Here is a 21,867-nt window from a genome sequence, read left to right on the forward strand (position 1 = left end):
TGACATAAAAACACTTAAAAAAAAAAAAAAGAGTTGCACAGGAAGGGGACATATGCAGTGCCAGAGGTCTGCAGAAAAGGGTCACGGCTGTGGACTAGCACATAATAAAACGCTGCTGCTTTCCGCCTGTGTCTGTAAGCTCAGCATTTCAGCTTCATTATCATGTTATTATGTCCAAACCTTAATTACTAATATTATCACAGCAGCACACGTGGAACTACATCTCCCGTCATCCACTGCTCTGTCAAGCAGCAGCGTGACTGGAAATCCTGGCGCTGATTGGCTGTCTGTGCAGAGGCGGAAGTGCTGCAGTCAGATGTGCAGGTAGAGCAGGGGTTGAGCGCCGGGACATGATGGAGAGGGGGTCGGTGCAGCAGAAGATCTCCTGTGTGTTCGTCACTCAGGTGAAGGATGAGCCCTCCTCCAAGCGGGAGCACCAGGTGATGACCCTTCCTTCATGTACACTTGACAGGCTGCAGGGTTCAGTCATTGTGATAAAGTGAGGACATGATCGCTATAGGTAACTCTAGGTGCCTACAGAAGGCTCCTGTAATAAATGACATGGAAATCTGATGATGAAGTTCCCTCTGTGAATTTCTCAGAAATACATTTCTATGATTGCACTAAAGTCTCCAAATAAACTGCTCTGATGAGGTTTTCTAGAGTTAATTCAAAAACAGCGCCCCACATTACCATAGGCTGTGCCAGGTATTGCATCTGTTATCAATGCACCTGATCTCCAATACCATATGGAACCTCTGCACAGCTGCGGCGCTGTTTGTGTAAGTAAGCAGCTGGGTTTTTCAGATTCTGTACAAGTTCTCCTAATCCCCAACAATATGCTGCAAGGTCGAGTGATATTAGATGAAATGTCATCTTTATTTTGTGCCCCTATTGGTGGCATCATCAGAGTGCACATACAGGACCCAGGTAATGTCCCTCCACAGTCTCTGAGGTGATGACATGTATACTGAGCACACACTATAGAAATTATATCATATTATGAAAAGCTAGAATGTGAAATTCACTCTGTGATGCATTATTGCTCTAGTTATCTTATACTGTTACCTCTATTTTTATAGATGTTCAAAGTTTTGGCTACAGAAACTCTAAACCCCTTGGCGTTGAACGCTGGTATTGACAGTGCGTTAGCTACAGAGAAGGTAGATGGTACATGCTGCTATGTAACAACTCACAAAGGTAAAGTTCTGTGCTGCTGTAGTGTGTGGCTAGATTCGGATGTCTGAACATATTGTGTATATGTAATGGGGCACCCCCTTCTTGTTATTATACAATAACTCAACTTTCAACAAAATTTTATAAATGAATAGTGCAGATAATAGTACACTTTGTAATATGCTTTACTAAGGAAATGTGCTCCTTCTTTTCCCCCTGCCTTTCTTCCTTATTAGAGGGATATTCCCACAAAGACAAGATTCTTAAATATACTCAGGATAACAAAATAACACATTCTCTAATTCACTGTTATTAACAAAAATACAAAATTTCACAGATATAACTCCAACCTGTCTCTATCAGTCATGGTTTTTACAATTTTGGTTGTCCCTGGATCTGACTGTAAATCTGACTATGTTCGGATTCTTCTCATGAATAGCTTCTCCTGTCTGCCCCCTGCATTACAAGACCAGCTCAAGAACAGGCACTTCCTGCGGCAATTTGCAGTCTTACTCTACAAGCTACAGACAGATATGTTTTTTTTTATCTTAGGGGAGGGGGAGGCATAGCAGGGCTGACTGTGTGTGTGATATGTGAGATAGCAGAGATGGAGTGTGTCCTTGTGTCTAATATTCATCTAATGACTCTGATCTGTCTCATCTCTCTGTTTCTATGTGCCAGATACTAACACAATGTTCAGAACCTAAATGAAAGTGCATATAAACCTGTACCCTGATAATCCAACCACATTGTCAGCTCTCAGAACTAGATGGATCATGAATTGTCTGCTTAGAGAGTCCCCGTCCAAACTCTGGAATTTTACACTGACCATCACTGAGTTATAGGAGCTAAAAACAGCAATAAAACTGACTAAAGTTGCACAGTAAGGGGTTAAAAATGATCTTTATTGTGTAAACGTCTCTATGGATTCACACTGAATTTTATTTTAGCTTTCCATGGAATATTAAATAGCGCCACTAAAAATATGAAAAATATAGAGTCCTATAAATTTGAGAGCTTTCTTTCATGGATGAACCATGAAAGAAAGTAACTGTGATAATCTTCTTATAGTTGTTATCCATGGCCATAACTTTTAAAATTATGCTAATGAGTCAGAAGGGCTCTTAGAGGTTTATCAGAGCCCCTCTGTGCTGCAGCACAGCAATTAAATATTGGAAGATTACCACAGTCACACTGCCGGCATCTATGAGTAAGTGTCCCTGGTTTATTATGCTTAATTTTGATGGTAGGTATTTAAATGCATTGATCCTGCACTTAGCCCTTACATATTGAAACCTTTTAGGTGAGGACATACCGCACATAATTCACTATTCACACATTACAAATCTTCTGATTCTGTTTGCTCAGATAGTTACATGAACACGAGGAGTGAGGCGCTGGTGTCTGCTATTTTGACATGATTGTATAATAATAGACTCTAAACGGAGGCCCATCTATTCTAACCCCTTCTATTCTTAGGATCCTCAGGCAGGACAGATCAAAGCCTCCAGTCTTTGTACTATGCTATTGTGTGCTCCGAGTCCATGAGAAATCCTTGTCTTTTTCATCCTCCACAGGTCTGCCTTATCTATGGGCCCGATATGATAGGAAGCCAACAAAACAGGCAGAAAAGAGGTTCAAAAAATATCTTTATTCAAAGGGAAGCTCCAAAGGTTTGTGCTGTCAAGTGTATCAATCTGTTCACAATGTAATGTTTCTTTTACTGTTAGATTTCCTATTATTTGTATTTTACCATTTATTTCTCCGTGATCTGTGTTCATATAAATCTACATCACGTCCTATGGTAGAGAATTGGCTCTCGTAATATGGATTTCCTTTTGTATTTTAGGCTTTGTTTGGAATGTTGATGAGGATTTCAAAGTTGTCCCTGATTTCTGGATTCCTGCTAAGGGTGTGGAGATTTGTAATGGCAATCCATATCCTGATGAGAATGGCCATATACCAGGTATCTACTGAGTATCTCACACACTGCACTCCTATTTCTCACTTCTTAAAGGGGTTGTCCACTCTCAGCAAATCATTTATATTGTTTATGTTAGGAAAAGTTATGCAAATTTCCAATGTACTTTCTGTATCCTTTCCTCATAGTTTTCTAGATCTCTGCTTGCTGTGCTGCTATAGAAAGCTTCTGTTTAGTTCCAGTGGATAGAAATCTTTCTGTGGTCACGTGATGGACACACAGGTGCATGGTTCATTATAACACACAGCCCTGATTACTCTCCGTGATACTACTGAGCCGTGCACCTGTGTGACATCACATGACCATGGACAGATTTCTGTCCACGGTAAATAAATAATGACAGCAAGCAGAGATCTAGAAAACGGAGTAATTGATACAGAAAGCATATACGAACTGTATAACGTTTCCTTACACAAACAATATCAATTATTTGCTGAAAGTGGACAACTCCTCTAACTGTAAACCTCTTTCACTCTAACGTATGGCTTGAGCAAGCATACAGCCGCGCACTCCTCGCCCCTTCCCTCTCCATAGCGAGGCATGGCACTCGTCTGTACATACGGGAAAATAACTTTTTGCGTGGACGGTATGGTGACACACTGTACTGTGGCCGGGAGCTTCAGCTTGGTAACTACACAACTTTACGTCCAACTTGTTCTCTTTTTTTGGTCCCACCAGGTTGGGTGCCTGTAGAAATTGGAAATAAGCAGTATTGTTGGCACTCATGTGCTGTAAGTTATGTAATGGGAGCAGCCATTGTATTAAAACCCAAGGAAGATGATCCTGGATCTTTGGAAATTTGTCTTGTGCATCTGTCTGATCTTCTTGAACAAACATTGGAACTTGTTGGAACCAATATTAATGGAAACCCATATGGTAAGTGTATTGGGAAGTATTGGTTAAGACCCTTGGTGGACATTTATCATATGCCGGCATTTAACCTAAGTCCTGCCTTTCTGGATGTATCCGGCGACTGACTGTGTCTGCATACAATTGTGCACCATCTCTGCCTGGTGTGTAATTGCTCTACATGGAGAGTGCAGGGCACCTTCACACCTCTCGATGCACACTTGATGGTGCTGAAGGAAAACTGGCCCCGTTAAGTGTTCCAGCACGAGTCTTTTAAAGACATACAGGCTTATTAACAGAGTGCAGTCACATTTTTGCAAAAACTAATCAACACTGCTTTTCTCTAGGAAAGCGTTTCTTGGTAGCGCTGCACAGGCAGCCATGTTGTTACCATGCTGACAGTAGATACCAAAAGCCCTCTTTACGCAATTCAGGCAAAGTCATCTTAGTGGTTTATGCCAGGAAATTCAATCTAGTAGTGAGTTGGTGTATGGAAACTCCTTTTTGTTTTCTAGGGATTGGTAATAAGAAGAATCCAATTCACCTTCTTGTCCCTCATGGCGCTTTCGTCATAAAGGATCTGGTGGCTCTGGATCATAACAGTCTTATGTCTTGGTTTGAGCATTGTCAAGAGGGGAAAGTAGAAGGTGTAGTATGGCACTGCAAAGATGGATCTTTATTCAAGGTAAACTATTATAGGATATAATAGACAGGACCTCTGTTTTGATGTTACGAAAAGTTTAAGGAGTTGTCTCTCCGAGGTATTACTCTTTATTGCAAAAATGTTGCTGTAGGTCAGAATATCGTCACGGTTCTAGTTTCTCCTACTTAAAAGGATGGTTGACCATGTAACACAGTGGTCCCCAAACTACGGCCCGCGGGCCACATGCGGCCCGCGGCCCGTTTTTATCCGGCCCCTTGGAGCGCCAGCGGCTCCTGCTGAGGCCCCCGGCAAGTCGCGGCAGTCAGGCAGGAGCCTCCGTCCGGACAGGAAGCTCCTGCCCGCCCCTGAATAGTGCTCGACGCGGCCGATACGGCCGCTCGAGCACTATTATTACAGGTGGAGCGATGTGGCCGGAAGACGACCCCGGCGCACATCGCTCCGTGAACCTGAGTGTGCGGCCGCGTGATGACGTCATCACGCGGCCGCGCACCCCTTCCCGGCCGACAGCAGCCCGAAGATAGAAGACTCGGGAGCCGCTGCCAGAGGTGAGTATAGGATTTTTTTTTTAACCAGCAGCAAATATATTTTGGCGGCCGGGGGGCCCGGATATAAAAAAAAATAATTAATTATGGGGGCCTTAAATATAGTATAGGGCAGTATAGGGAATAATTAATAATGGAGGAGCAGTATAGGGAATAATTAATGATGGAGGGGGCAGTATAGGGAATAATTAATGGTGGAGGGGCAGTATAGGGAATAATTAATGGTGGAGGGGGCAGTATAGGGAATAATTAATGGTGGAGGGGGCAGTATAGGGAATAATTAATGGTGGAGGGGCAGTATAGGGAATAATTAATGGTGGAGGGGCAGTATAGGGAATAATTAATGGTGGAGGGGCAGTATAGGGAATAATTAATGATGGAGGGGCAGTATAGGGAATAATTAATGATGGAGGGGCAGTATAGGGAATAATTAATGATGGAGGGGCGGTATAGGGAATAATTAATGATGGAGGGGCGGTATAGGGAATAATTAATGATGGAGGGGCGGTATAGGGAATAATGATGGAGGTGCAGTACAGAAAATAATTAATGATGGAGGGGCAGTACAGAAAATAATTAATGATGGAGGGGCAGTATGGGAAATAATTAATGATGAAGGAGCAGTATAGGATATGTGCAGTGTACAGAGGAATTTCTTATTTTTTTTTTATTTTTTAACTTTAGTCCGGCCCTTCAACGGTCTGAGAGGGACCGTGAACGGCCCCCTATGTAAAAAGTTTGGGGACCCCTGATGTAACACATGGATGTATTGTCATCCTGAGCAGCTCTACAATCTGACCAGGGGATCCTAGTGCCTCCTAGGACCTTTTCCTTCTTTATTTCTTCATCTCCAACTCTTTATATCCTTGTAGGGGTATTCTAGGAATAATTCATATTCATTAAAATATGAGCCAATATGTAATTATTTATTATTTAAAATGTTGCAACCCTTAGCAGAAAAATGCTGTGGTTATAGACTGTAATGAAGAATTAAATGCAGTTGATTTTCTCTGCCCGGAGCAGCCACAGAACAGAAAATGGCCGCTGGTCACATGACCACATCACATGTCCTGCACCTGCCTGGGCAGGTCATGTGATCACCACTAGTTTGGCTGTATTCAGCTGGTTGCAGGGCATCCGGTATGGCCAGTGTTATGGTGAGACACATCTCAGTGAGGTAATGTGCAGTGATTGCATCATTACTATGGTAACAGAGCAATAAAGTCTGTTACATAATCTCTGGGAGCAGAGCATAAGAGGGAGGAGCTTATACTGAGAACTGAAGGATCATGGGAAATGTAGTCTCCTGTGGTGGCCATCTTGGAGATAACCCCGCCTACTTTAGAAAACCCATATCATTTTTTATTCATCTTGTTTAATCCCCTGGATTTGCCCAAAAAACTACTATAAAATTCAGGGCCTTGGGAAAGCTGCTGTACATAAACACATAACTTCAACATACACTGGAGCTGCCTGAACTGTCCAGACAGGACTAATCAACCTGAGCAGGATGACTCCTACACAGCAGCTGGGGGTATGGTGCAGCGATTGATTACTTCTACCCGTCAGGGACAACACAGTGATGACGTATTCTCGGCTTATGTGGGAGGGACAAGGCTGAAGCAGTGCATAATTAGGGTAAGAGGAGATCACCGGGGCAGCCACAGGAGCGACAGAGCCTCATTATCATAATTTTATAGTTGTTTTTGAAGCAAAACCAATCAGTTTGAGAGAATAGATTAAACAATTCACAATGCATTAAATCAAATGGTAGATTTCCTTTAAGGATATCATCAGAATCAAGCATGATAAACTAGTGGCAATTAGGCTTCTTGCACATTGTTTGCTATGCTTGGGCCAGGACCAGGATTGCTCTCGGGCTGTTCGGACAGAAAAAAGATTTTTATTTTTATTTTTTTCAAGCAACGGCACAGTACGGTGCACAATGCACTTATATGACGGCCGTATGCTAGCTGACGTACGTACATGTGCAAAGGGCCTTACTGATCCATTTGCCAATCTTTTTATATTTGTTATCCATAACCTTCTGCCTTCATAAATCCAGAGCAACTTTACAGGCTGTCACATTGTGCAGGAGCACTGTGTCAGATGACAGTAGGCAGAGGGAGGGGGAACATGGTGTTCCAGATAGGTTGAATAATGTGAATGCAGCAACATGCAGGTTTCAAGGGTGGTTAATGTTCCTTTTTAATAGGGTTTTAGAACATACATGGAAATGCAGCATGCACGTGGTACTGGTTAGTAGATATGTTTAACCTTGCTTTTGTGTCATCTAGTTTTAGGAGCTGTAATTTTCTTTTCTAGCTTCATCGCCATCACCTTGGGTTACATTGGCCGCTGAACGACACAAACCTAAATTCCAAACCAGTTTCTATTCGATTGGGTTTATGTGACTATGAATATGAAGCGGATAATGGCACATTCTTAGGTCAACTTTCAAAAAAAGACACTTGCAGTTACGACAGATTGAAAGACATTTTGCTGGAGTAAAGACAGAACTGCATGAAGAAACCTCTGTGTTTTCAGCTCATTGAGCCGGATGCTGAATATTCAGTATTAACATTGACGCACTCTGCCTGATCCACAGGACAGATGTCCACAAGGTGCAATGTTTCCTAAGTTACAAAGGTTACACCGTCTAATAACATTCTCTCATGTTTTGCATGTATTTCCAGAAGCAAGAACATTTTAAGGATAACCTGTGATCATTTCTTACATCACCTTGTGCCATTCCTTTCTATACCTGGAAAAACAATAGATTGGATTTGTACAAAGATTGTATCGGAATGTTAAAATATCCTTTTGATGGACTTTTAATGACTTTTCTAGTGTTAGTTTCCATTATTTGAGCAAAGAATTAGATGCAAGTTCCAGTGCACATGGAAAGATTAAAAGTCCCTGGAAATAGACTTTAACAGATTCGTCAGACCTTTTGGTGATAGAAGGTGTGAGGTATGACCTGGGCTTAACCCTGTGGGTTTAGATTCTTCAGTAGGTCAGGTAATGCTGCATATTTGTAATGCAATGGTTGAACTCTGCCCCTGTAGCAGACAAATCGCAACTAATCGCAAGCTGCAGCGGTAACCAGCAGATTGCAGCAGACATTCTGCAGTGCTCTAGTGTTATACTACCTGGAAATGAATAAATGGATTTCTTTTGTCACCAAGTTATGCATCTATGTGTTCTGACTCACAGTGATTAAAGGAAATCTATCATACCGATGGGGTTGTGTTCATCATTCACCCTGCTGGGTAGCATTAGAGCCAATCTTGGCTCTGTGGGTCTTACAAGCCCCCCAAAGCACTTGTAACTTGCTTACCTGCCTCTTCCGTTTTGTCTGATATCATGCAGAAGAAATTATTGTTCTTGGTGCTGATGTGAAATTTCAGCACAGAGCAGGAGTGGAAGAAGGAGCAGGGAGGCTAGTTACAAGTGCTTTGTGGGGCATGCAAGAGTCTGAGTAACGCCCCCCGAAAGGACTTGTGCTTCATTTACGTAAAAATAAAACTTCATTTTTACCTGAAGTACAGGAGCACTGCTGGGAGATATCCAGTAATGTGAATGGTGAATATATCTGATGGGCATGATAGAGTTTAAGTATATAAGGGCAGTCTATTGCCATGTGGAATGGAAACATCCATTTAACAATATATTAATATATTAAGATGATCTAAGGGTGGAAAAGCAAAAGTGATGGCGATGAAATAATTCAGAAATTTTTACTAATATCTGCAGTTCTGCACTGCTGCTTTTCAAGGGAGAAGTCCCCTGCACTGGGGTCAGGCAGGGCACAGTCCATGATCCATGGGCAGGAGCACTGAAGACCTCCTAGTGCCAAGTACTGGTATTTATCAAGAAGGATTACGAGGTTAATATTTGAGAAGTTTATTTAAAAATGCTAAAAAATCCACAACCTCTACAAAATATACAACTCTATATCTGAAAAGAAACAAATTTATACATTCTGTATTTACATTTGTAATAAAGGATACAAAAAGATCAGCCTCAGAATGGATTTGGCAAGGAAACCGACAATTTAAGTAAAAAAAAAAAAAATAGCTATATATTCAAGTGCAATCTTTACTTCTATATCACTGCAGTAACGTAGTCATGGTGCATGTTCCGTCGTACATTTTCGCCACGATAAGAGCTCACGTTTGTTGAAAAGATACGGACCTAAACACCTAAGCAGTTTATATTATTACTGCAGTCAGGATATTATAAAAGTGATGTCAATTTTTCATATAATGTGAAAACATTTCCATCAGGATAAGTAAAATTCTTGTTTTCTCTCTGGAGTAAGATGTCTGCTCTTCCACTGAAGTTTGTGGCTTGGGATATGCCACTTATGGGAAGCAGATTGTGCTGCTTAGAAACAACCCTTTATTAAAGGAAACTTACCACTTAGTATGCCCCACGTCCCTTTTCTCAGGAGCTGTAGCGCATGTGCACAAGCACTTGGCTGCTGCCCGGAAGCGAGAGAGCACTGAGCCGTCTGTGTGATGGCATGAGGAGCACCAGAGCATAATTTGCACGAGCTTATAATCCATTTTTTTGCAGATAATGCTTAGGTTACAGTAGAAGCTGAGATCAGTTCCTGAACCTGCATAACAAATGCTATATGAAGGTATGTTTGGTCAAAAAGCCCCTTACTAAGTGGTAGATTTCCTTTAAGCCCTGTTTGGAGGTATGCTATACTACATTTAGTGCATGGGAATGTCTACATGGACACCAAACTGCTGAGATAGGGCTTTTAGCTTTTCTTCTAGGAGTATATTCTTTTTAACTTCTTCATTGTAATTGTACTTCAGATCTTCAATCTCTTCAAAAAATGTAGGATCAAAATTTTCAAGTTCCCTCTTCAGCCTTCTGATTTCTTCCTACAAATAAAAACATGTAAAACCTCAAATGTAGACAATCTAGATTCCACTTATGCTACAAAATAATGCTGAAAGTCACGTTTTCCATAGTAATAGGACGCTACCACAATGGAAGAACTTGTAAATAATTGTAAATGACAGGCATTAAAAACCTAAATAAAGATGAAACTATGAAATGCCACAACTAGTGCATTTCCAAATAAGATAGACATTAGTAGCAAATAATAGAAATGCTATACCCTAAACTGCTCATATGATTCCAATACAGGCAGTTCCCAGGTTACATACAGGTCAGGTTCATGCTTAAACAACATCTACCACCAGGATAAAGGATTGTAAACCAAGAACACTGACATACTAGTGCAGTGATGGCGAACCTTTTAGAGGCCGAGTGCCCGAACTGCAACCCAAAACCTCCTTATTTATCGCGAGGTGCCAACCAAAAATTAAAGCAGTAACTAATTGCTCCCTGTTCAATAACTTTCAATCATAATGGCCTCCTGAGGACAGCAACACAGTAGAAAGATGGAAAATTTTCATCATTTTAGCTTCTTTCCAGTTTCCCTCTGTACACAGAGAAACGTGGGGCCAGCAGGAGGTCCTCCAAAAATAATTTGACCCGGTCTAATTCTCCCTCTTCCTACAGTCCCAAGTAGCGAAGTCAGTATGAAAATATGACTGAAAGCAGCATCTTTTAAGTTGCTTGGAACTGCAGGAAGATTCTTTGAGTCCTGTCTGGTGTGCTGGGGTGATGGCCCAGGTGCCCACAGAAAGGGCTCTGAGTGCCGCCTCTGGCACCCGTGCCATAGGTTCGCCACCACTGTACTAGTGTGTGCCCTCTCTGGCAGGATCTATTCTTCCTTATGCAAAATTATGCAAATGATCCTGAGGTGCTCTGGGCTCCATAGATGTTGGAGCCCCTCAGACTCCTTTGCATAATTTCTAAAGCTTTTTTTTTTTTTTTTTTTTTTTAAAACAAGGGCATAAGAATCTAAAAGAAGAATGGATTCTACCATAGGGGACACACGGCTGCATGTAACTGTGCTTGGTTTACAATCCTTTACATGCACACTTTTTTTTTAAACGCGCGTTTAAATCTCCGCATGCTCTACTTTTGCAGGTCACACGCGTGAAAAATGCACCATACAAGTCTATAGAGATGCATCAAAAACCCATTGCACTCTTTGGCGATTGATGCATGAAAAACGCATTGCACTTGCATGTGTCTCAGAGTTACGCAGCACTGCACAGTTTGCCAAATTAGTCCCTGTCCCCAATGGGGCTCACAATCTAATCAACCTATATGTAACTTTTGAAGTGTGGGAGGAAACCCATGCAAACACAGAGAGAACATACAAACTCTTTGCAGATGTTGGCCCTGGGAAGCAGCGAAAGCAGTAATGGGGCTAGATCGCTATTGATGCTGTGGCTCTTCAAATCATTGAGGTCAAGCACACACTCCCAAAAGGGCTGCAGTTTGGGGCATTTCTACCAGGTATGAACCATTATGCCAGGTGCTTGTCTGCATCTCCAACACTCCTTGGACCTGGAAGCCACGTTCCCCCAACGGATACATCAGGCGTGGCCTTTATCAGACGCTGGTGCATGATAAATTCCCCACTATTGTACGTTCACCACTGAACTGTACTATCTAACTTTTTTTATTCTCCCATTTACACAGATTCTTTTCTGCTGACATTGGATGCCTCATAAGTTTACTCTTTCTCTCTGTGGGCGATTTATTTAATTTTCTACTAATTTGAAATGTCTACAAAATTAAAGTCTCATAAAGTACCATTTACAATGTCATATTTACTAAGCTGGAATTTCTAAGCTGGTAGACAACAAGGGCATTACCTTCAAATGCTGTTTCTCCAAATCAGAGGTTTTGGTATGTGTTTGAAGGTCCACTACTTCTTCCATCAACTTGTCATATTTTCTATCTCTTTGAATGAGCTCATCAGTTCCTAAAAACAAATATAAAATTGTGATTTGTGTTGTTTAACATAGTGTTTTTTTAAAAATTTTTTATAGTTAAATGGGTTTTCCAACTTTCTGATACAGCATTGTGACTTGTATTGGAGGGGGTTCCAAGCTTATGAGATTTATGACCTATCCCTATCAATATTAGACATGCCTGGCATTTTGGACTCAATCGGCTGATTACAGCTGCCGAGAATCAAGGCTATCAAGGTGATAGCCAAAGTCGGCTGATCAGCGCGGGTCACAAATATGATAGTTGATCAATGTCAGATCTGTATCAGGAAGGTAAAAGCCCATGTGCAAAAAGTCAGTAACATATCTTTTGCCTTCCTGTATGTATTCGATTTTCCAGCGCAAGAAACATATATATGCCAGTTGTTTCAGGCCAGTTTTGGTGCTGATGTTTGCTTTATACAAATTTTATATAATCTCCTGTTTACAGCTAGAAATCATCATGCTCTATAAGTACCACCAAAATTGGTCAGTTTGGGAACCTGTCACATTTTTCATAAATATAGCAACAGTAAAGGTTTCCCATAGGGCTAAATGACACAATCTTTTAGCTAAAAATTGTTTCCCTCATATTCCCATTTATAATCTTGCCTGGTATCCAGGGATATCTAAAGAGAGTCAGGGCGGGTGGCCTCCTCGGGCTGTATCCAGAAGCTCCTTCTGCCTTCTCAGCATTCAGCAAGGAATGTCATGTGACCAGGGTGCCATCATCTAAAGTCCTTTAGCCTCCTAACATTAGATAACTGTACCCCATGCATGATCAAATGAAATCACAGAACCCTCCATGAACTACTCCTCCCCATGTCTCCATGTGATTTTATGTTATCAGTTAGGTGGCTTTAGGACCTTAAATGATGTCATGTTGGTCACATGACATTCCTTGCTGAATGCTAAGAAGGCAGGAGGAGCTGCTGGATTCAGCACGAGAAGGCCATGCCCCCCCTTCCCGACTCGCTATAGGTATCCCTGGATACCAGACAAAATTATAAATTAGATTTTATGGGGATCTGAGAGAAAATGTTTTTAGTTAAAAGAAGGGCTCTATTGGAACCTGTCACTAGCTGTATTTGTGAAAAATGTGGGACCAGGTTCCTTTTAAGGCTTGTGCTGCAATTATGCGAAGAGCCATAAAACACTGTTGTTATGGACTGTGTTTGTGTGTACAGTATAGACCAAAAGTTTGGACACACCTTCTCATTCAAAGAGTTTTCTGTATTTTCATGACTTTAAAAATTGTAGATTCACACTGAAGGCATCAAAACTATGAATTAACACATGTGGAATTATGTACTTAACAAAAAAAAGAAAATATGTGTTATATTCTAGGTTCTTCATAGTAGCCACCTTTTGCTTTGATTACTGCTTTGCACAACTCTTGGCATTCTCTTGATGAGATTTAAAAGGTAGTCACCTGAAAAGGTTTTCCAACAGTCTTGAAGGTGCACCCAGAGATGCTTACCATTTTTTGGCCCTTTTTGCCTTCACTCTGTGGTCCAGCTCACCCCAAACCATCTCGATTGGGTTCGGGTCAGGTGACTGTTGAGGCCAGATCATCTGGCGTAGTACCCAATCACTCTCCTTCGTGGTCAAAGATCCCTTACAAAGCCTCGGACGGCTGTTTGGGGTCATTGTCCTGTTAATAAATGACGGTCCAACTAAACACAAACCGGATGGAATAGCATGCCGCTGCAAGATGCTGCGGTAACAATGCTAGTTCAGAACACCTTTAATTTTGAATTAATCCCCAACAGTGTCACCGGAAAAGCACCCCTACACCATCACACCTCCTCCTCCATGTGGAAACCAGGCATCTAGAATCCATTCTTCACCTTTTCTGCATTGCACAAAGACACGGTGGTTGGAACCAAAGATCTCATATTTGGACTCATCAGACAAAAGCACAGATTTCTACTGGTCTAATGTGCATTCCTTGTGTTCTTTACGATGAAGGCTGCTGCACACAGTCTCCTCTGAACACTTGTGATAGAGAGGTGTCTGCTGCTAGAACTCTGTGTGGCATTGACCTGGTCTCTAATCTGAGCTTCTGTTAACCTGCTTCTGCATTTTTTTGGACTGACTGACCTTCATTTCTTAAAGTAATGATGGTCACTTGTTTTTCTTTACTTAGCGGCTTTTTTTCTAGCCATAATACAAGTTCTGTTCAGAAATAAAGTCTATTCAATAGGACTATGAGCTGTGTATCCACCTGACTTCTGCACAACACAACTGATGGTCCCAACCTCATTTATAAGGCAAGAAATCCCACTTATTAAACCTGACAGTGCACATCTGTGATGGGAAAACTTTTTCTGGTGACTACCTCATGAAACTCATCAAGACAATGCCAAGAGTGTGCAAAGCAGAAACCTAGAATATAAGACATATTTTCAGATGTTTCACACTTTTTGTTGTTGAATACATAATTCCACATGTGTTCATTCACAGTTTTGATGCCTTCAGTGTGAATCTACAATTTTTCTATTCAAGAAAATAAAGAAAACCCTTTGGTCTGTACTGTATTTATGCCTATTAACAGAAACAATACATACCAAGGGAGGCGGATTGTTGTCTGTAAGTTTCCAGCTGCTGGACCAGCTCCGCCTTTTCATTCTCTAAGCGATTATTGGTCAACCTGAAACATACATACCGTATTGATAATTCACACAAAGGAACCTGATTTAGTTTAAAGGAAATCAATATGAAGTAAAACACAGCATTGATCTCTGAACAGTGTGTAAGAGAATTAGCCAAGTGCTTTTCAGTAGCACTCATCCAAAGAACCATATCAAATATCTAAAGGGGTATGGGGGTTAAATTCAGTCTAGTACAACAGAGTGTCTACGAGACATGTTACCAGGATATGATAGAACAATAGCTATAAGATACAGTTCACATGGAAGCAATTCAGTAGCACGTAAACAACAGTAACAGCTATTTCATTACCGGAGTATCTGATATTCTCTGGAAAGGCCTGTGTCCGTTTTGGCGTCTTCAGGAAAGTGTTTTAGAATGTCAATCTTAGTCAAACAAAATGTTGAAAAAAGTTAAAATTAGAATACATTAAGTTCTAGATAACTGATATGCTAAACATTTAAAGTCATTTTTTGTGAATATTCTATAGAATGGAGATACTCATGTGCTCCAGGGTGACTGATGAAGTGTCTTAGTATATTGTGTTCCTATAGGATTCCAGTAACACAGATACAAATTCTAAGGTAAGGTTTTGTAGGTTTTATCAGGATCCTCCTCCTTACTTCATCTTTTAGCTGCTGAATCGTTTGTTCCGTTTTCCGTTCACGCACGGTTGCTTCTTTCAATAGTCTTTTCAGATCAACAATGCTGTTGTTTCTCTTTATGAGCTCAGCTTCCATCTCTTTCATCTTCGTTTCATACATCCTGACAAGGTAAAAAAACACCATTATCTTGTTATTTCGTTATAAAAAAAAAGTATCAATGACATAACAAAGTAAGAAAATGCGTAACATCAAACTGAATACAAATTGTAGTACTCCAGTTTTCTGTAAAGTCTGCAGCGGTGCTGAGAACCATTTAATCTCTGGTATAGATTGTATGGAAATATCGCCATTATGTAGCCAGCTTCATTGCAGACTTATCTCTGCTCCTCACAAAGCAGAGCAACTGGAGCTTTTGTAACATCCCTGCGCTTCAAGGGTTATTAATTGTATTGGTCTGAATTCACCGCTGAAAAGCCATTCCTATAGAAGATATTATTCCACCTTCTAGAAGCCTTACATCTTATATAGGACCATGTTCCGAGGCAGCATCCACTCACAATGCCAAGCCACGGTTATTATGATCCCTTTGTATTTTGTCCGCACTTTATAGTATAACCATTTAAAGCACCTATTGTATAGCGCCCGCCTCATTTATAGGAAGTTACTCCCTTAACTAAAGTGAGCAAGTTATTAACTATATAATAGGACAGTGATTTAAGGAGTTTATTTTTTTTTTGTGTGAATGAGAAGAAGCAACCTGATGACTGCAGCTTGGGCATCTTATTGGATTATATATTGGTCATTAAAACATATAGGGGCTCATTTACTAAGGGTCCACGGACCGCACCATCATCGGAATATCCGACAATTTCCGGTGTGCACCACATTTAGAAGGGCTTTTTGTCGCACGCGATCAGATTTTGGCACATTGGCTTTCTCGCAAGATAAATCGGGGGACGAGCCATCGAGCGATCCGACGTATTCGGACAACACGAGGGATTTAACATTCAAAATTGTGTCACAAGCTATGCACTTACATGCACCGGGAAGAAGAAGGTGAACTTCGAAGGACCTCAGTGGGGAAGTCACACATGCAGGAAATTGGACGCACGATCTTAGTGAATCGCGGCAGCTCCGAATCCTCGGCGGACAACGTAACTCAGGGATCGCGACGGGACGGGTAAGTAAATGTGCCCCATAGTCTTGTTGTTATCCCACTATGATAGCTATATGCCCTAACACGGTTCTGTACATGAAAATATGATAAAAGGCCAATCCTTCAATCATTGCTGATTATTCTACAACCTTATAATACATAATAATATGATTGTGATAAGTTCATAGCAATATCTTTGTGGTTTCCATTGAGGCTACTTCTAAAAACCCCTAGGTTGCTACAACTGTGTCAGGTCTAGAAAATACTGTGTGAGCCTAGACTCCAGTTTTATACATCGTACATTCAATGTTACATTACATCAAACTACCAGTATAGTTTAAGGCCTAACTCCTAAATAACTCCTCACCTCTTCCTCTCCATAGGAACCTGAGCAGCCACGCCAAAAATAAGACCTGCTCTACATTTTGCACGGCAGCCATCCAGCTCTGTCAAGATGTGGTGATGCACAGTATACTCACTACACCGTGAATGAGTTAATAGACTTCTATGGGCGTCATGATTTGGCTGGAATTTGTGTGGCCAGATCCCCGCCCCAATATGATCGTGTGAGTGAAGCCTAAGAAATGCTTGGACTGAATGTCCCTTAATAGAAAAGATTTTGCTTCAACATTCCTGATCCCTAGTTTTGCCATTGTCTAGTCTGTCTCTCCCCATTGAAACAAAAACCTGTAATCAAAACTGCAAAGTATAGGGCAGAGACTGGGGAGCCACAGTTCTTTCTGTATGTATGGTTGGTGCTAGACCTCTGCAGGTGGTCAACTTCTGGGTGTATGCTGAAATATTTTAATTCAATAATGCAAAAATGTTTTGGAAGTGTAAATTTGAATATGTTTTATAAAAGTTACAGAACATTCCATTAAAGGGGCTACCTATAGTAACACCTGAATGTGAGCGGCTACCATATAGGAAATGCTGCTGGATTTTTGGAGAGTTGTTGCCACTAGGACCTGCTAATTGGAAATGATTGTGAGTATTGGACCAGCACCAATAAGAACTATCATATGGATCCACACTGGAAAACCTCCTTAAGCATGATTTTAGTTAAAAGGGATATTCCCACTTCACAAATTAATATTGTACAATGAAAAATAATACTAAGTAATAATAGCAGAGATCTAGATACTGTGAGGAATTGATACAGAAAATATATTGGAAATTTGTATCACTTCATTATTCAAACAATATCCAATACTTGTTGAAATGGGAACACCCCTTTAACCATCAAATTAACAATGATATCTTAGAGTAGAGAAACAACTGAGAAGACAACATCACGTACTTGCTTACGACAACAGACTTCCAGGCTTTGCCATCCGCTCCTTCCAGCTGTGGTCCTCTGCTTTCAGCAAAGCTTAGTTTACTTCTGGTTTCTTCTAAGTTTGCAGAGAATTTTTCATTGACTATCTCCAAATTTCGTTTAGCAATTCTTAATTTTTCTGAAGTTTCAGTTTCCTGTATACATCCAAGAAGTAACAATAAAAAACTAGCGATGATAAGCACTAAAAATGAGTGGATCCTAACTTTAGGTTTGGGTTGTCCCGCTCCAATCCAGCAAACTGAAGCTGCACAGTCACCAATCCGACAATATGTCCAGGTCTCTACCCTCTTTCCCTGAAAATAAGCCACCCTCCTGAAAATAAGACCTAGTGAAATATAAGGCCTCCTCTGAAGATTAGACTTAGCGGCAGCCATTGCTGCGGTCCCCCTCCATGCCGGTCATTAGCAAGTAGATCAATTAGAGAGGTTATAAAATGGGTGAAGAATACATTGGATAAAATCCATGATATTGGCATTATGATTGGGGGCCAAGGATTCTAAATATAATGGAGCCACAAGAAATTCAGCATAAAATTCAGTGTATATGATGAGGTTCCAGAAGATGATATGATTTAAAATACCAAATTTACCATAGATTGATGTACATGGAAAAAGTGTAGTTTAGTTGAAACTACATTAAATTAAAATTTTTTTGTCCAACATTTAATATGAATTTTTGTTGACTGAACTATAAAACATTTTTTTCCTTTAGAAATGGCTGATATTTGTAGTAAGTGGTATGATATATAATAATCTAATAATTGCATCCCATAAGCAGCCCCACGCTGTGCTGACATGTGATCATACAAATAAACATCTGAACGGTTTATTCATGTACGATTGGCTGTGGTTAGAAAGGGACGCAGATCACTGATATGCTCTGCTCACCGTTTTGAGTTCTTTACGAAGTCTCTCGTTTTCAGCAATGACTTTTTCTATGCCTTTTGTCTTTGCTTCATATCTGGTACTTAGCTGTCCACCCACATGCAGCTGCAGCTTTTCAAGTTCTGACTAGGTGGGCAATAGAAGAAAAATGATTATGAAGAAGTGATCTCATCCAACACACAGACATGGATTAATGTACTGCTGTACACCAACAACACAAGAATAATGTAGAGTTTTAGTGTACGGAGAATGCTGCTTACATCGAGAGAAGAAAAAACCAGCACAAAGGAAATATACTTTAAAGAGAACCCGTCATGCAAAATAACCCCCCTAAACTAAATATATTTTCATAAACTGCCATTAGAGAGCATTGCCTCTATCCCTTCATTGTCCCTCTACATGCCTGTAAACCTAAGCAATGAGGGCCTAAAGCTGTATGCAAATGACTTGTGAAATGTCCAATGAAGCATTAGCATATTCAAGCTGTCCACCTTATTCATGAGTGGGAGGTACAGCCACACCCCCAGTGCATGACTGACAGCCTGTATAATGATGTGAGGCTGTATAATGATGTGCTTCCTGGTGCTGGCGCCCCCTGCAGCCTGTGTGTATAGGTTGAGATACAACAGCTCCAGGCAGCCATGTTACAGCAGAACATGTCAGATTCATGTGTAGCTGATGTCTGTGTCTCTCACCTGTATATTAGGAGGATGCAGCATGTCAGCAGATGCAGCACACACTAGCCATGCTTTACTATACATTACACACAGACATGAGCAGGGGCAGGAGAGGGGAGGGGTAACAGGGGTGACATCACTGCCTCTGACCATGTGACCAGCCTCATTTATATGATAAAGAATAGATGATTTTACAATGAATAATGTATCAAATATCTAGATAAAGGCTGGGATGGGATCCTTGTGAGCTGTTCCAACAGGTAGTAGTGACAGGACAAGTGACACAGACCTGATGACAGGTGTCCTTTAAAGTGTGTGGCTGGTAATATGCCGAGGACTGTGCTATTCACCATGAAAGAGGACTAACAGGGGAAGATGAATGTGTCACACTTGTAGACCGTTATTGCCTTGTTCTCTCTACACCCTATTAAACGCTTTATCACATAAGAACAACATTTTGTCCATAGGGCCCTTATCTTGACCCTTCTATATGAGCCATAGTGGAATTCCAGAATCAAGCGGATTGAATGTGCTCCTAAGTTCATCCTAAGGAGAACACAAAGCATTATGAGAAATCTGGGCAGTGTGATACATACCTCACACCCATCCTTGATCTGGTGGGACAGCCCCAGATTTCTAGCACTGTCCCGATGTCCCAGGAGTCCAACTTTATCTGCAGCCTGAAGGCGCAGATAGAGTTGAATGCTTTGATGGCTCCCTGCATCATCAGTGAGTTTTTTTTGATACAACCAGAGACAGGCCAGCAGGCATGATGCAAAGATGTAAATGTGCCTGTTGGCTTCAAAGCCACATGTACCAGTGGCAGAGGAGGACTGCTGCATGGGGGACAAAGAGAGGTATTTGTTTTGGTTTTGATGATCATCAATTTGATGGGGAGGATGAGAAGGGCCGCGATATGTGGAGGAGAAAGAGAATGGAACAATGTGAAGGGGAAGGAGGAAAATAGCCACTATATAAAAGGAGGGGGGGGGAGTGGAAAAACATGAGGGTGTGGCATTATTGGTGAGGAGGGGGAATAAATAAAAGAAATCAATAAATGGGGTACCAAAGGTAAAAGGGGCATTATATGATGAGTATTATGAGTCGGGAGCTACAGAAATAAACAAGCCTGGCAAATTGTTGGGACACAAAAAATTGTGCATCTTTTGTGAGGCATATGTAACAGACTTAGATGAGGTCTAGCCGTCTTGTCTTTGCCCTAAAGCTACTTCTGTTGAGGAGGATTTCTGACAAGTAGCTTTAGAAAGTAAAATGCAGTAACTCTGGAAAAAAAAAAGTGGTAAGCAACAAGATGCAAGTATTGTTCTGTTTGTTTGAAAGGAGGAAGTAGATATAACAATTTGATTTAAAAAAAAATCATTACGAACCTATAAGTACACTTTAACCTTCTACACTTTTCTCAATATAGCATCTTTAAGGAAAGGTATACCTTAAGTTTTTCATTTTCTAGTTCCAGCATGGTTAGCTTTTCATTTGTCTGTACTCCAGGAGCCTTCTTTAGTTCCTCATTTTCTCTCTGAACTTTTTCAACCACTCGTTTCATCAAGCCGATAGTCTTCTCTAGTTCTGGAATGGTCTTTCCACTTCTTCCAGACTATTTCAATGTAATAATGAGATAATGTTTATTTCTATTTCTTGGGCATTTAATATTCACATGTTTTCTAGGACATTTTATGAGATGACATTTCCTAGAAAGGGCACCAAAAATCTCATCTTCATAAGCATAAGAACAGTCATTTTTTCTGACCTACTGGCCCAACATGATGCAGTTTTAATATGTCAAGATTAAACAACTCAGATGAGAAGCAGGGGCATTTTGCACCAGATTGTAGCCCAACTTTTTGCAGTAATGCTGGGGTACAATACAGTAGTGCACTGTTTCATAAAGGAAAATGGGGAACAGCTAGGGGACAAAGAAAGAACTAAAGGTGAGGCTCTTGTACATCTCTCTTCCAATTCTCAACTTATTTGTAAGAAACTGAAACTTGTGCCTCAGTACCTGACCATAAAATGTATATTAACAATATAAAGCACTGCAGCTTTGAAGATGTTGTGCAGGCTCATATATTCAGAGCATGCCTCAATTGTAAAAGAGTCTGAGTTTCAATCTTCTCCTGTAACTGCTCAGAAAATGACAATTCCTGCCGCTAGCAGCACCTGAGTCACATATCTACAGTAACTCTTCTATGTTCCCATGCCTCAGGTTGCATGTATTTGGTAATGCTCTGCAGTGTACAACGTCAGAATGGTCCATTCTTTGCAAAATATTTGAAATGACAACTACTATAACCACATAATTCTATGGACCCCCATCTCTTAAAGTCTATAAAGTGCTGTAGCTGTGCAGTTAAGAAGTACGTTGACCACATCCCATTCTTTTCAGGGCAGACCACAATATGGTCAGTCTATACTGTTGAAAGCTTTTGCGACATCCAAAAACATTCCA

At 40.9% G+C, this 21,867-nt stretch overlaps 2 protein-coding genes across 5 annotated transcripts in view; one reads left to right on the forward strand and one right to left on the reverse strand.

The window, feature by feature from the left end:
- The first annotated feature begins 266 nt into the window (after positions 1-266).
- On the forward strand, positions 267-8,148 carry RLIG1 (RNA 5'-phosphate and 3'-OH ligase 1). 2 transcript variants are annotated; one of them, XM_072146530.1, is made up of 7 exons: positions 267-440; positions 1,083-1,200; positions 2,754-2,849; positions 3,026-3,142; positions 3,836-4,033; positions 4,522-4,691; positions 7,510-7,643. In XM_072146530.1, exons 1-7 carry the CDS (start codon positions 351-353, stop codon positions 7,513-7,515), a joined length of 795 nt encoding a protein of 264 aa, XP_072002631.1. In that variant the 5' UTR covers positions 267-350; the 3' UTR covers positions 7,516-7,643. The 2 variants fall into 2 exon arrangements, with proteins under 2 accessions (XP_072002631.1, XP_072002630.1); XM_072146529.1 differs by having other exon boundaries at positions 270-440; positions 7,538-8,148.
- A 954-nt stretch (positions 8,149-9,102) lies between these two features.
- Positions 9,103-21,867, reverse strand: part of CEP290 (centrosomal protein 290) — a 101,177-nt gene continuing 88,412 nt past the window's right edge. For all 3 annotated transcript variants that reach the window (XM_072146523.1, XM_072146524.1, XM_072146521.1), the window contains 8 exons: positions 20,851-21,015; positions 18,727-18,849; positions 17,801-17,973; positions 15,363-15,504; positions 15,052-15,125; positions 14,658-14,740; positions 11,971-12,080; positions 9,103-10,113 (listed from right to left, as the gene is read on the reverse strand). In XM_072146523.1, coding sequence (XP_072002624.1) covers positions 9,937-10,113; positions 11,971-12,080; positions 14,658-14,740; positions 15,052-15,125; positions 15,363-15,504; positions 17,801-17,973; positions 18,727-18,849; positions 20,851-21,015 — 1,047 coding nt within the window. In that variant the 3' untranslated portion in view covers positions 9,103-9,936. The remainder of the gene's footprint in view (positions 10,114-11,970; positions 12,081-14,657; positions 14,741-15,051; positions 15,126-15,362; positions 15,505-17,800; positions 17,974-18,726; positions 18,850-20,850; positions 21,016-21,867) is intronic.

This window comes from Engystomops pustulosus, chromosome 4, assembly GCF_040894005.1.
Source record: "Engystomops pustulosus chromosome 4, aEngPut4.maternal, whole genome shotgun sequence".
Classification (NCBI taxonomy): Eukaryota; Metazoa; Chordata; class Amphibia; order Anura; family Leptodactylidae; genus Engystomops; species Engystomops pustulosus.